Below are 16,447 nucleotides of genomic sequence, written 5' to 3'. Positions count from 1 at the left end.
CAACTGTTCAGATGAGCCAGAGTGAATCCTTCCTTCATGGTCGAATTGCTGCAAAGAAACCGCTACTAAAGAACACCAATAATAAGATGAGAGTTGCTCGGCCAAGAAACACGAGCAATGGACATTAGACCGGTTGGAATCTGTTCTTTGGTCTGATGAATCCAAATGTGAGATTTTTGGTTCCAACCGCTGTGTCTTTGTGAGACACAGAGTAGGTGAACGGATGATCTCCACATGTGTGGTTCCCACCGTGAAGCATGGAGGAGGAGGTGTGGGGGTGCTTTGCTGGTGACACTGTCAGTGATTTATTTCAAATTCAAGGCACAATTAACCAGCATGGCAACCCCAGCATTCAGCAGCGATACGCCACACCTCCAGGCTGTGTAAGGGCTATTTGACCAAGAAGCAGAGTGATTGAGTGCTGCATCAGATGACCTGGCCTCCACAATTATTTGGTTACTACATGATTCCATGTGTTATTTCATAGTTTTGATGTCTTCCCTATTATTCAACAATGTAGAAAATAGTAAAATAAAGAAAAACCTTTCAATGAGTAGGTGTGTCCAAACCTTTGACTGGTACTGTATGTAATTTATTGTCATAAAATGTTTAATGACAACATTCACCTAGTGAATGCCACAGGACTGAAAATGAATGAATTCAACAACCATCTCTCTGTCACTAGCAAATACAGTCAACTCTACAATTCACTTGAAAAAGCAAGGCACGCTAGGAATATTCAAATGAGACTTTACACCATACAGTGTTAAAACAACGCCCAAAAACGAGTTACTGTAAAAGTACTGGTGTTCATTTCCTAACACTGAGAAGGTGTAACAGCATCAGCACCAATGACTGTATATTAATGGACAAAGCCATGGACAAAGCCATCGATCACTTGACACCATTCGACGCATATAAGGCCCTGCCCCGCCCTCCTTTCGGAAAAGCTGACCACGACTCCATTTTGTTGATCCCTGCCTACAGACAGAAACTAAAACAAGAAGCTCCCACTGAGGTCTGTCCAACGCTGCTCCGACCAATCTGATTCCACACTCCAAGACTGCTTCCATCACGTGGACTGGGATATGTTTCGTATTGCGTCAGAAAACAACATTGACGAATACGCTGATTCGGTGTGCGAGTTCATTAGAACGTGCGTTGAAGATGTCGTTCCCATAGCAACGATTAAAACATACCCAAACCAGAAACCGTGGATTGATGGCAGCATTCGCGTGAAACTGAAAGAATGAACCACTGCTTTTAATCAGGGCAAGGTGACCGGAAACATGACCGAATACAAACAGTGCAGCTATTCCCTCCGCAAGGCAATCAAACAAGCTAAGCATCAGTATAGAAACAAAGTAGAATCTCAATTCAACGGCTCAGACACAAGAGGTATGTGGCAGGGTCTACAGTCAATCACGGATTACAAAAAGAAAACCAGCCCCGTCACGGACCAGGATGTCTCGCTCCCAGGCAGACTAAATAACTTTTTTGCCCACTTTGAGGACAATACAGTGCCACTGACATGGCGTGCAACCAAAACATGCGGCCTCTCCTCCACTGCAGCCGAGATGAGTAAAACATTTAAAGGTGTTAACCCTCGCAAGGCTGCAGGCCCAGACGGCATCCCCAGCCGCGCCCTCAGAGCATGCGCAGACCAGCTGGCTGGTGTGTTTACGGACATACTCAATCAATCCCTATCCCAGTCTGCTGTTCCCACATGCTTCAAGAGGGCCACCATTGTTCCTGTTCCCAAGAAAGCTAAGGTAACTGAACTAAACGACTACCGCCCTGTAGCACTCACTTCCGTCATCATGAAGTGCTTTGAGAGACTAGTCAAGGACCATATCACCTCCACCCTACCTGACACCCTAGACCCACTCCAATTTGCTTACCGCCCAAATAGGTCCACAGACGACGCAATCTCAACCACACTGCACACTGCCCTAACCCATCTGGACAAGAGGAATACCTATGTGAGAATGCTGTTCATTGACTACAGCTCGGCATTTAACACCATAGTACCCTCCAAGCTCGTCATCAAGCTCGAGACCCTGGGTCTCGACCCCGCCCTGTGCAACTGGGTACTGGACTTCCTGACGGGCCGCCCCCACGCCTCCAACTCAATCATCAAGTTTGCGGACGACACAACAGTGGTAGGCTTGATTACCAACAACTACGAGACGGCCTACAGGGAGGAGGTGAGGGCCCTCGGAGTGTGGTGTCAGGAAAATAACCTCACACTCAACGTCAACAAAACGAAGGAGATGATTGTGGACTTCAGGAAACAGCAGAGGGAACACCCCCCTATCCACATCGATGGAACAGTAGTGGAGAGGGTAGCAAGTTTTAAGTTCCTCGGCATACACATCACAGACAAACTGAATTGGTCCACCCACACAGACAGCACCGTGAAGAAGGCGCAGCAGCGCCTCTTCAACCTAAGGAGGTTGTAGAAATTTGGCTTGTCACCAAAAGCACTCACAAACATCTACAGATGCACAATCGAGAGCATCCTGGCGGGCTGTATCACCGCCTGGTACGGCAACTGCTCCGCCCACAACCGTAAGGCTCTCAAGAGGGTAGTGAGGTCTGCACAACGCATCACCAGGGGCAAACTACCTGCCCTCCAGGACACCTACACCACCCGATGTTACAGGAAGGCCATAAAGATCATCAAGGACAACAAGCACCCGAGCCACTGCCTGTTCACCCCGCTATCATCCAGAAGGCGAGGTCAGTACAGGTGCATCAAAGCTGGGATCGAGAGGCTGAAAACAGCTTCTATCTCAAGGCCATCAGACTGTTAAATAGCCACCACTAACATTGAGTGGCTGCTGCCAACACACTGACTCAAATATATCACTAGCCACTTCAAACAATGCTACCTAATATAATGTTTACATACCCTACATTATTCATCTCATATGTATATGTATACTGTACTCTATATCATCTACTGCATCTTTATGTAAATCATGTATCACTAGCCACTTTAACTATGCCACTTTGTTTACATACTCATCTCATATGTATATACTGTACTCAATACCATCTACTGTATCTTGCCTATGCCGCTCTGTACCATCACTCATTCATATATCTTTATGTACATATTCTTTATCCTCCTACACTTGTGTGTATAAGACAGTAGTTTTGGAATTGTTAGTTAGATTACTTGTTGGTTATTACTGCATTGTCGGAACTAGAAGCACAAGCATTTCGCTACACTCGCATTAACATCTGCTAACCATGTGTATGTGACAAATGAAATTTGATTTGATTTGATTCATTCCTATGTCAAGACTCAATGGTGCATTTGAAGCCAAGGAAGTTGGTTAAGATGGTGTCTCATGAAGACATATCTTACGCAGTTTGAGCTACTCCAGGAAGTGACATTGCAGGAGGCTACTGTAGCTCAGTACTGCCCCACTCATTGAGTATCTCAAATTGAAGGCTGACCGGGGTACATTAGCAACAAAATTATTCTTATAACTTATTCTGTGTGCAATTTAAAAATATTTGGTTCAAGGACATAAAACTGGTGTAATAGAAGCAATGATTGTCTTCGAAAAATGTGTTTATTTACACGAAGATTGCCATTTTCCCATTCACTATAATGGGGATCCTGTTTTCTGAAAATGCCTGCAGTACTAAGGTCAGCCTTGAACTTCATGGCTTCAATGAGAGGGTGCAGTCGTTCTCCCCTGGTCCGCACTAAGCACAGTATTCATTTAGTACTGAAAAGTGTAGACCTGGATAGACACTGGAACAGTGTTAAATTGATTCAAGTGTTTACTTTGAGTAAAAACATATTTCATCTTTTATGTGCCGTTTTGATTATCTTTTATCCATCTAAAGTTAATGGACTAATTGTTATTGGACACCAGTTTGTTTTATAAATTGTCATTAAATATTTTATCTTTCTTTAATGAAAATGTTGAAGATCCATGTTGAGTCTACAACACCCTTGCTGCAACCATATTTTATTTTATTTTTTAAAATGTTTTTATTTCACCTTTATTTAACCAGGTAGGCTAGTTGAGAACAGGTTCTCATTTGCAACTGTGACCTGGCCAAGATAAAGCATAGCAGTGTAAACAGACAACACAGAGTTACACATGGAGTAAACAATTAACAAGTCAATAACACAGAGAAAAAAGGGGAGTCTATATACAATGTGTGCAAAAGGCATGAGGAGGTAGGCGAATAATTACAATATTGCAGATTAACACTGGAGTGATAAATGATCATGTACAGGTAGAGATATTGGTGTGCAAAAGAGCAGAAAAGTAAATAAATAAAAACTGTGGGAATGAGGTAGGTGAATATGGGTGTGCTATTTACCAATAGATTATGTACAGTATTGTTGATACACCATGGCATATTTTGCATAAATGTACATGTAAACAATGTCATTTCTGAGATTTTATATTTGACTCAGTTTCGGTTGTTTGTAAATACTACAGTATATTAAAGATATTCTGATTGTTGAATGATTGTCAGATATCAATTCTCTGAATGATTGTTACATTGCCACATATCAATTCTCCTGCTTTCATCAGTTACGAAGAAGTCTGTTGGTAAAGGAATAAAATTAGCTGATGAAGACATACCAGAACATGTTAGTTTTATTAATGAATATATATATATTTTGAATTACCCCCCATTTTGTGATTACGATCTTGTCTCATGTCTGCAACTCCCCAAAGGGCTCGAGAGAGGCTGTAGTGACGCCGCAACACTGCGATGCACTGCCTTAGACCGCTGCGCCACTCGGGAGGCAGAATACTTACTTTTTTAACACACTTCTGTTTTCCTGAACCATGAATTTGGCCTGACTGTCATTATCTCAATAAACACAGTGAATAATTTCACATCCCATGCAAATACCCAGATATTTCTACAGTATCTCAAACACAAGCAGAGCAAACACAGGGAAAAGCTGAGGGAAATGATTTTCCATTAACATGGACTTATTTAACATTCCTCCAACTCTGAAATATAAACATACTGTAGATAACCCATGTTTGCTCAGTCAAGTACATACCGACATGTCACTTTAAAATCCTAGAAAATATTTTGAGGTGTGCAGCTCTTGATTTAGCTTAGAGTTTGCACTTTTGGGACTATTCTATATGTGCATTGTGGTATTGCTACTCTATTGTATCGGGAAAACTAAATGACAAAGTATTTGATGTGTATCAGACCCCGGTCTGGTGAGGTGGTTGAGAAGTGGTTTAGTCCTTGTGAGGTACTGTAAATACAGTCTCAATCCACCTGATAGGTTCTTCCAGTAAATGGAACTTAAGGTTGGAATGGGATTGTTGGGACATGGGTGAAATAAAGTCTCTGATGTCTGAAACCCCCAATTATAGCCTATTTAGGGAAATTCTAGGCTGAAATTCAAACGGGTGGTAAAAGATCTCTATTGGATCCCTCATTGTCACAACAGTCTCTCTTTCTGTCTCCCTTGTCCATGTGTTAGTGTTGTAATGTATCATCCGTATGCTACGTTGTAAAAACACCAGAATGCATTAGGTCATGATCCCCCATTTGGTTGACTGCTGCTGAAATAGGATACTTTATTTCGACAGCCGTGTAGTACAATTAGGCCATCCCCACACACTACAGAGAAGTGTCAATGCCCATAACATCTTCATAGTCCACGGTATCTTTACAGCACTGTCCATTCTTAGAGGTCAGAAAACAAGACATCTTTGGTAAGATACCTTTTAGTTTTTTTCTATTCATATTGCAATGTTTTTGTGAAGTATATGAGACAAGACAGAAAATCATTAGTATATTTCATATAAAAAAAATTGTATTTGATATTCTATGCTCAATTAATTTTACTTATGAATTACCATGTTTTTCTACAAAATTTGAAGAACATCTGTTGGTGGACATTTGTGTCCATGATGATTTAACAACCTGTTATGCTTTTTCAGATTTGACCAATTCTACTTCAACAAGTTATATCTCATGGTAAGTGTTTTTGTTTGCTTACTGTTGTGTTAGTTCAAAGTATTGCAAATACATCAGTAAAATGGACCACACAAGTTCAGGTTGAGTTGCTTGTTCGGACTGCGCGCGAATAGAGTCGGGTAACTCTCCTCCTGCCGGTCCTCAGACCGCTCCCCATTCCTTCTGACCATGGTCTTCGCCCAGACTTCATTACCGGTCTGCCTTTGTCTGCGGGGAAGACTGTGATTCTTACGGTTGTCGATAGGTTCTCCAGGCGTACATTTCATTCCCTCGCTAAACTTCCTTCTAAGAGACGGCACCATTTCGATGTTAGACGCTTAGACAGAACGCCACAGTTTTGGAGGGAGGCCTCCGTTAGTCTCTCTTCCGGGTTTCACGCCGTTTGCGTCTTGGGCAGAAATTCACGTGTCAGAGTTGTGATCATTGTCCAAGTCAGGGTTGGCCAGGGTTCTTCAGTAGCTACCTAATGTACCAATGGCCACTTTTGGCCAGCGTTCTTCATTAGCTACATAATTGGCCAGGATTTTCTCAGGGTTGGCCAGGGTTCTTCAGTAGCTACCTAATGTAATGCCAGCGTTCTTCATTAGCTACATAATTGGCCAGGTTTCTCCAGTAGCTACATAATGTATCGATCAGTGGAGGCTGCTGAGGGGAGGACGGCTCATAATAATAACTGGAACGGAGCAAATAGATTGGCATCAAACCATGTGTTTTAATGTATTTGATACCATTACCACGAGCCCGTCCTCCACAATTAAGAAACACCAACCTCTTGTGGTAACGATGGCTACTTTTGGCCAGGGTTCTCCAGTAGCTAGATAATGTACTGATGGCCACTTTTGGCCAGGGTTCCTCAGTAGCTACATGTAGGCCACATTTGGACAGGGTTCTTCAGTAGCTAGCTACGTAATGTACTGGCCAGGGATCTTCAGTAGCTAGCTACATAATGTACTGGCCAGGGTTCTCCAGTAGCTAGCTACATAATGTACTGGCCAGGGTTCTTCAGTATCTACATGAAGGCCACTTTTGGACAGGGTTCTTCAGTAGCTAGCTACGTAATGTACTGGCCAGGGTTCTTCAGTAGCTAGTGACAATACTGGCAAGGGGTCTTCAGTAGCTCTTCAGTAGCTAGCTACATAATGTACTGGCCAGGGTTCTTCATTAAAAGTGCAATATGCAATGCCCTGCTGTGGCATCAAGTATTAACTTGTTCATCCATTTCACTTCTTTGATTTGATTGTAGAAGTCTTCTTCAGCTCGTTATGAATATTTCTAACTATTTGATTAGATGATTAAAAAGACAGAGGTCCACTTACATATAATAGTGGTTAATTTACATAGTGTTGTAATACCATAAGCATGGTAACATGGATAGGGTGGGTCTAACCCCACCCACCTAGAACAGGGTTTCATCAGGGGAGACCTAACTTGAAAACCCCTAAGTAGTCAGGTAGACTATGTTAACTGATGGGGCTCTAGCTCAGAATATTAATGTCCACCCTCAGTCCAATCCCTATACATAAACGTAAAAGGACTCCAAACACTGTGTCTGAAACTTGAAATAAATCAGACAGACAGACATGGTCTCTTTTGGTTGGTGTGACTCGTAATGGGTTTCAGTCGTTGAGTAAATCAAATCAAATTTATTTATATAGCCCTTCGTACATCAGCTGATATCTCAAAGTGCTGTACAGAAACCCAGCCTAAAACCCCAAACAGCAAGCAATGCAGGTGTAGAAGCACGGTGGCTGGGAAAAACTCCCTAGAAAGGCCAAAACCTAGGAAGAAACCTAGAGAGGAACCAGGCTATGTGGGGTGGCCAGTCCTCTTCTGGCGGACTGGGGACAGGTGGACTGGGGACAGCAAGGAGTCATCATGTCAGGTAGTCCTGGGGCACGGTCCTAGGGCTCAGGTCCTCCGAGAGAGAGAAAGAAAGAGAGAATTAGAGAGAGCATATGTGGGGTGGCCAGTCCTCTTCTGGCTGTGCCGGGTGGAGATTATAACAGAACATGGCCAAGATGTTCAAATGTTCATAAATGACCAGCATGGTCGAATAATAGTAAGGCAGAACAGTTGAAACTGGAGCAGCAGCATGGCCAGGTGGACTGGGGACAGCAAGGAGTCATCATGTCAGGTAGTCCTAGGGCTCAGGTCCTCCGAGAGAGAGAAAGAAAGAAGGAGAGAATTAGAGAACACACACTTAAGATTCACACAGGACACCGAATAGGACAGGAGAAGTACTCCAGATATAACAAACTGACCCTAGCCCCCCGACACAAACTACTGCAGCATAAATACTGGAGGCTGAGACAGGAGGGGTCAGGAGACACTGTGGCCCCATCCGAGGACACCCCCGGACAGGGCCAAACAGGAAGGATATAACCCCACCCACTTTGCCAAAGCACAGCCCCCACACCACTAGAGGGATATCTTCAACCACCAACTTACCATCCTGAGACAAGGCTGAGTATAGCCCACAAAGATCTCCGCCACGGTATAGCCCCACAAGATCTCCGCCACGGCACAACCCAGGGGGGGGCGCCAACCCAGACAGGATGACCACAACAGTGAATCAACCCACTCAGGTGACGCACCCCCTCCAGGGAGGGCATGAGAGAGCCCCAGTAAGCCAGTGACTCAGCCCCTGTAATAGGGTTAGAGGCAGAGAATCCCAGTGGAAAGAGGGGAACCGGCCAGGCAGAGACAGCAAGGGCGGTTTGTTGCTCCAGAGCCTTTCCGTTCACCCTCCCACTCCTGGGCCAGACTACACTCAATCATATGACCCACTGAAGAGATGAGTCTTCAGTAAAGACTTAAAGGTTGAGACCGAGTTTGTGTCTCTGACATGGGTAGGCAGACCGTTCCATAAAAATGGAGCTCTATAGGAGAAAGCCCTGCCTCCAGCTGTTTGCTTAGAAATTCTAGGGACAATTAGGAGGCCTGCGTCTTGTGACCGTAGCATACGTGTAGGTATGTACGGCAGAACCAAATCAGAGAGATAGGTAGGAGCAAGCCCATGTAATTCTTTGTAGGTTAGCAGTAAAACCTTGAAATCATCCCTTGCTTTGACAGGAAGCCAGTGTAGAGAGGCTAGCACTGGAGTAATATGATCAATTTTTTGGGTTCTAGTCAGGATTCTAGCAGCCGTATTTAGCACTAACTGAAGTTTATTTAGTGCTTTATCCAGGTAGCCGGTAAGTAGAGCATTGCAGTAGTCTAACCTAGAAGTGACAAAAGCATGGATTAATTTTTCTGCATCATTTTTGGACAGAAAGTTTCTGATTTTTGCAATATTACGTAGATGGAAAAAAGCTGTCCTCGAAATGGTCTTGATATGTTCTTCAAAAGAGAGATCAGGGTCCAGAGTAACGCCGAGGTCCTTCACAGTTTTATTTGAGACGACTGTACAACCATTAAGATTAATTGTCAGATTCAACAGAAGATCTCTTTGTTTCTTGGGACCTAGAACAAGCATCTCTGTTTTGTCCGAGTTTAATAGTAGAAAGTTTGCAGCCATCCACTTCCTTATGTCTGAAACACATGCTTCTAGCGAGGGCAATTTTGGAGCTTCACCATGTTTCATTGAAATGTACAGCTGTGTGCCATCTGCATAGCAGTGAAAGTTAACATTATGTTTTCGAATAACATCCCCAAGAGGTAAAATATATAGTGAAAACAATAGTGGTCCTAAAACGGAACCTTGAGGAACACCGAAATTTACAGTTGATTTGTCAGAGGACAAACCATTCACAGAGACAAACTGATATCTTTCCGACAGATAAGATCTAAACCAGGCCAGAACATGTCCGTGTAGACCAATTTGGGTTTCCAATCTCTCCAAAAGAATGTGGTGATCGATGGTATCAAAAGCAGCACTAAGGTCTAGGAGCACGAGGACAGATGCAGAGCCTCGGTCCGATGCCATTAAAATGTCATTTACCACCTTCACAAGTGCCATCTCAGTGCTATGATGGGGTCTAAAACCAGACTGAAGCATTTCGTATACATTGTTTGTCTTCAGGAAGGCAGTGAGTTGCTGCGCAACAGCCTTCTCTAAAATTTTTGAGAGGAATGGAAGATTCGATATAGGCCGATAGTTTTTTATATTTTCTGGGTCAAGGTTTGGCTTTTTCAAGAGAGGCTTTATTACTGCCACTTTTAGTGAGTTTTGTACACATCCAGTGGATAGAGAGCCGTTTATTATGTTCAACATAGGAGGGCCAAGCACAGGAAGCAGCTCTTTCAGTAGTTTAGTTGGAATAGGGTCCAGTATGCAGCTTGAAGGTTTAGAGGCCATGATTATTTTCATCATTGTGTCAAGAGATATAGTACTAAAACACTTGAGCGTCTCTCTTGATCCTAGGTCCTGGCAGAGTTGTGCAGACTCAGGACAACTGAGGTTTGGAGGAATACACAGGTTTAAAGAGGAGTCCGTAATTTGCTTTCTAATAATCATAATCTTTTCCTCAAAGAAGTTCATGTATCACTGCTAAAGTTAAAGTCATCCTCTCTTGGGGAATGCTGCTTTTTAGCTGGCTTTGCGACAGTATCAAAAAGGAATTTCGGATTGTTCTTATTTTCCTCAATTAAGTTATAAAAACAGGATGATCGAGCAGCAGTAAGGGCTCTTCGGTACTGCACGGTACCGTCTTTCCAAGCTAGTTGGAAGACTTCCAGTTTGGTGTGGCGCCATTTCCGTTCCAATTTTCTGGAAGCTTGTTTCAGAGCTCGGATATTTTCTGTGTACCAGGGAGCTAGTTTCTTATGAGAAATGTTTTTAGTTTTTAGGGGTGCAACTGCATCTAGGGTATTGCGCAAGGTTTAAATTGCGATCCTCAGTTAGGTGGTTAACTGATTTTTGTCCTATGGCGTCCTTGGGTAGACAGAGGGAATCTGGAAGGACATCAAGGAATCTTTGTGTTGTCTGTGAATTTATAGCACGACTTTTGATGTTCCTTGGTTGGGGTCTGAGCAGATTATTTGTTGCAATTGCAAACGTAATAAAATGGTGGTCCGATAGTTCAGGATTATGAGGAAAAACATTAAGATCCACAACATTTATTCCATGGGACAAAACTAGGTCCAGCGTATGACTGTGACAGTGAGTGGGTCCAGAGACATGTTGGACAAAACCCACTGATTCGATGATGGCTCTGTGGACTTTTCCATGTGAATATTAAAGTCACCAAAGATTAGAATATTATCTGCTATGACTACAATGTCCGATAGGAATTCAGGGAACTCAGTGAGAAATGCTGAATATGGCCCAGGAGGCCTGTAAACAGTAGCTATAAAAAGTGATTGAGTAGGCTGCATAGATTTCATGACTAGAAGCTCAAAAGACAAAAACATTTAAAAAAAATTGTAAATTGAAATTTGCTATCGTAAATGTTAGCAACACCTCCGCCTTTGCGGGATGCACGGGGGATATGGTCACTAGTGTAGCCAGGAGGTGAGGCCTCATTTAAAACAGTAAATTCATCAGGCTTAAGCCATGTTTCAGTCAGGCCAATCACATCAAGATTATGATCAGTGATTAGTTCATTGACTATAATTGCCTTTGAAGTAAGGGATCTAACATTAAGTAGCCCTATTTTGAGATGTGAGGTATCATGATGTCTTTCAGTAATGACAGGAATGGAGGTGGTCTTTATTCTAGTGAGATTGCTAAGGCGAACACCGCCATGTTTAGTTTTGCCCAACCTAGGTCGAGGCACAGACACGGTCTCAATGGTGATAGCTGAGCTGACTACACTGACTGTGCTAGTGGCAGACTCCACTATGCTGGCAGGCTGGCTAACAGCCTGCTGCCTGGCCTGCACCCTATTTCATTGTGGCGCTAGAGGAGTTAGAGCCCTGTCTATGTTGGTAGATAAGATGAGAGCACCCCTCCAGCTAGGATGGAGTCCGTCACTCCTCAGCAGGTCAGGCTTGGTCCTGTTTGTGGGTGAGTCCCAGAAAGAGGGCCAATTATCTACAAATTCTATCTTTTGGAAGGGGCAGAAAACAGTTTTCAACCAGCGATTGAGTTGTGAGACTCTGCTGTAGAGCTCATCACTCCCCCTAACTGGGAGTGATACAGCCAAATGCAATCAATCAAGCAGTGGATTGTCCCATAGGCTTATTTGCATTGGTTGATTACTGTTTGTGCAGATTGCCTATCAAGTCAGAAGACAGTTGACACTGGTAGTAGAGTGGAGTAGCCATCACCTCTTAATCAAGGAACAGGAGGGGTCAGCTGTAAATACAAATAGCAGATGCATTGAGTTATACATGAATCACTGATTCTTTGTATTATTACTTGAATAAAGTTAAAGGAGATCTTTTTTTAATACTTAGGACAGTAGTCAGTCAACGTGTCTCTTCTTCTGGCAATTCTACAAATGTAATTTAATTAATCCTTTCTCAAACCTTTGAGGTCATTATGACCCATGTGAACTGAGGGTAGATGCATAGATGCAGTAAAGAGGTCACTAGAATGCAGACTGTGGGGAATAGAAGAAGGATGTAGGATCGGTGCACATTCAACAAATCTGATCTAACAAAGTGGATATTCGTCAAATCCGTCATGATTGATGTATTATAACAGGCCCAGTGTGGTTACTAAAGTCCGATTTGGATACATGGCTCATAACATTTAGAAGTAGTCCCTTTTCAGGTTTAGAAGAAGTGACTTCTAAATGCTAACTCCCATTCATATAAGATGGTAGCATAGAGAAATCGGTGGTGGTAGTAAAAGTTGTTTTTAACTGTAATGCAGTTTATTGGTGTTGAGGAAATTAACATGTATTGATTGACATCCATACAAGCATTACACTCCAATTTTTTACCTCAACATAGTGTGAAATACACAAATAAACTATAGCCTAAATCTAGGCTAATGTTGCTGGGAGGCAATGAGGATATTCGGGATCTTTCCCCCACGGAATCTTTCCCTCACGTGTTTCCATAGCATTTCCATTGTTTTGGTCGAGTTCCATTGACCTCTTTACCACATCTATGGGACATTGTCTCAGATCATAATCAAATGAAGATTGTCTTCCCATTAGCTTTCATTTCTTCAAAATAATATGAATCCATCATCCTCCTCAAATTTGAAGTCATCAACTGCCACTAAAGTAGTCTTCACCCCCCTCTATCTATTCACCCACGGACTTGTAAATCCAGTTTCTCCCTTATATCAACATCTTTAATGATTAAACATAGTAGAAGAATTGAACACCTTGTGCTAATAGCCTTTCATTTGACCTGTAATGCTACAGCAAAGGACAATTGTTAACATTTGCTAACCAGCAGCATTCTCAAAATGTTTTCTTTAACTAGGCAAGTCTGTTAAGAACAAATTATTATTTATAATGATGGCCTACTCCGGCCAAACCCTAACCCGGACGATGCTGGGCAATTGTACAATTGTCCTATGGGACTCCCAATCACGACAGGTTGTGATGCAAGCTGGAATCGAACCAGGGTCTATGTAGCAGAATTGAACGTTCAGTTGATTCAAATGGTGTGTTTTTTTCGATCAGCACATACCAGTATACTCTTGGTACTTAGACAAAGGAATGCACAACAAAGCAAATTGTGGGGACAGAGCTTTGCTGAAGAGAGGGAAAGATAATTTTCTCAAATCTCACACCTGTGCTGACATCCGACTGAGTCAGAGGTTGAAAGAGATATATATTATATTGCTTTTCTCCTCAAATTATATTTTCCTCAGAGATGAAACCAAGGAGAATTTAGAGAACTATGACTCGCCATGACACAGGCTAGTGCTATCAAAGTGAGTTTGTATGTGTTTACTTCTGCGATAGCATTGATTGCTAACATGTATGAACACAGACTACATTACAGTAGCCTAACCATCTGGAAGGGACTGATTAGAGAGTGTCTATGAAGAACTTCTCATCTTGAGAAGAACCTATTGAAAAAGTTTCAGTTTCACAGAAGAGGATAGCATGGAGACAGAGCTGCACAACATCCCAATAGAATCGCCCTTCTGATGCCAAGATTTCACCTCTGCAACCAAACTTGCTAGCTAGATTATAATTTGATTTTGCAAAACATTTTCTCCCATGTCTGTCCCATAATGACACATTTTTCGGAAATGCAGGCAATCTATTCTGTTCTCACAGTCCATCATTTGTTATTCATTTCCCACAGGCTTCCTACAGAGGCAGTGTGAAAGACTTTGTCAACTGTAATGCCAAGCAGGATGCTGAGCTCTTACACAAGGCCATGAAAGGCATAGGTAAGTTAGATGTACTTAAAGTTATAAATATAAAAATACAGCATAAGCCTAAAAAGCAGACACTTTTTAAAGCCTTTTACAGTACAGTGAGAGTAAACATATTAGTATGTGGCCCCAAAGGGAATTGAACTCATAAACCTGGGGTTTCTATCACCACACTCCTTCCAACTGAGCCACAGGTATAAACTCTACCAGAGAAACTGCAGTGGAATATGTATTTATACTGTAAACATTTTGTATTAAGCTGTATTTACAGAGTATTTATTCCTTAATTACAAATTTTTTGCTTAGAAAAATGTAATGGGCTGTGCAAAGTGTCAGGCTGCTACGATAACAACCTGTACTTAAATATATTGTACAATACTTTATTTTCCCCTACAATTCCCCAGGCATAATGCCACTGTAATGGTATGTTTTTATGGAACTTCTTACTCTCCCTTTCAACTTTGTTTCCCTCTCAAATTACCTGGAATTCATCACAGCAGTACATATAGATATATTGTAGGATCTTAATTTGAGCCAGTTTGCTACAGCAGGTTAATAATCCTGCAGCAACAGGAAATGTGAATTATTATGTGGATTATAATTAATGGCCCTTTTTTTAGGGCAAATCAAGTCTGGAAATTAGACTTTACAACATAAAAAAAAGTTCTGCCTTGCAGGACAAATCTCAACAAAATAGTAATCAAATTAAGATCTTACATCTGTAATGACCATCCATAACGACAATTTCCTCCATATGTCATTGGTTTAAACCAATTGTCCCAGTGCTGTGATTCATTCGATGGCCTTGAACCCAAAAGACACAATGTTGTACAGGGGAAGTAAACGGGAAGATGATCGTAAAATGGAGGCATATCTGTGAATTATAGCTTGACTTATAGTTGGAGCTCAAAATCAATCTGAACTCTGATCTTTTAACCAGATAACATTATAAGCGGTGACTTGCTTTATGGCATAATTAAGTCTGGATAACAAATCTATTTCAACGTTGCCCAGGAAATGCCGTGAATTGTCTCAGCCCTGATATTATTTTGCTGTATCCCAGAGGTATTGATGCATTTTAAAAGTATTGGTATTGATTGTTTGTGTGTTGGTCCATTTGTCTCATCATTTCCCTGGTGAGAATAGGTCTATATGTTGATCTAGTGCTTATTAAAGGAACGGTTCATACTCCAGATGAAATTACATGGTGCTAATCTAATTGAGGCCTGTAGATTTCCTTGAATACCAATAGCGTGGTCCAGGCCAACATAGTTTGTCCATGTTTGTTGTTGCCTTTCAAACCACAATGACCAAACTATCTTTATGGAATATAGACTCAGCTCAACATAGGGCATGGAAATCACTGATAAATGTAGATTTTGGGGTGAATCATCCCTTTATTGTTGTAAACACAAACTGAATTTCTTTACTTGGTTCACTACACCATTATAAATAAACAATGTGGTAACTAACTAGTTATTCCAAACTGGTAGGGGTGGCTTTGTTTTAACGAGTTCTGCAATTCATGGTCAAGACATGTTCTCAAGTCACTGATTTAAGATTAATTACTGTAAGTTTGTCACCATGTTTGACAGGCACTTATGAGGACACCATTCTTATGCTCTTGGCATCGCGCAGCAACAATCAACGGCAGGAAATTAAGGTGGAGTACAAGAAGGCCCACGGAAAGGTGAGACAAGAAGCTTACAGGTCTGATTGAAGCCTACAGGTCATGTCACCAACCCCATCACTCATCAGCCAAAACAAGGGTCACCTAAGGGAAAACAGTATGCCATTTTTTCTACTGTTACTGAATAAGAGTAGAGCATATGCACGCCCAATTGCCTTGTGCAGAGTATCCAAGTATGAATTTGAATAAGAAGAATCCATCCACATACTGCCAAAATGCTTTACTGTTATTCTCAGATATGGGGTTTATTCGTAGGGGCAGATTGGCATGACGGTATTGCCATTGCGCAGATGTCACGTAGCTAGCAGCACTGGGACTGGGAGAGGTTTGTGACTTATCCGTAATGAACAGCATCTGTCCAATACCTACAGTATAGGCCCTCATGAGAGTTCTGAAATATTATCCACCCACACATGCCATAAGTTGCTTTACCTGCAACCCACCTACCTACCCAACCACAATCTCTCCATCCACACATATCCCTCCTCCCCCTCTTTCTCCTTGTCAGTCTCACTTTCAAATGGTTCTTT

The 16,447-nt window shown here is 42.1% G+C and overlaps 1 protein-coding gene across 1 annotated transcript in view; it reads left to right on the top strand.

The window, feature by feature from the left end:
- Nucleotides 1-5,660: 5,660 nt before the first annotated feature.
- anxa5a (annexin A5a) overlaps nt 5,661-16,447 on the top strand; it is a 28,727-nt gene continuing 17,940 nt past the window's right edge. Inside the window, exons 1-4 of the mRNA XM_046296732.1 lie at nt 5,661-5,729; nt 5,958-5,994; nt 14,155-14,242; nt 15,823-15,917. Of these exons, the coding sequence (XP_046152688.1) occupies nt 5,992-5,994; nt 14,155-14,242; nt 15,823-15,917 (186 nt within the window). The 5' untranslated portion in view covers nt 5,661-5,729; nt 5,958-5,991. The remainder of the gene's footprint in view (nt 5,730-5,957; nt 5,995-14,154; nt 14,243-15,822; nt 15,918-16,447) is intronic.

Source organism: Oncorhynchus gorbuscha, linkage group LG13, assembly GCF_021184085.1.
Source record: "Oncorhynchus gorbuscha isolate QuinsamMale2020 ecotype Even-year linkage group LG13, OgorEven_v1.0, whole genome shotgun sequence".
NCBI lineage: Eukaryota > Metazoa > Chordata > Actinopteri > Salmoniformes > Salmonidae > Oncorhynchus > Oncorhynchus gorbuscha.
Note: the sequence above shows the minus strand (reverse complement) of the source record. Positions and strands in the feature narration are given on the sequence as shown.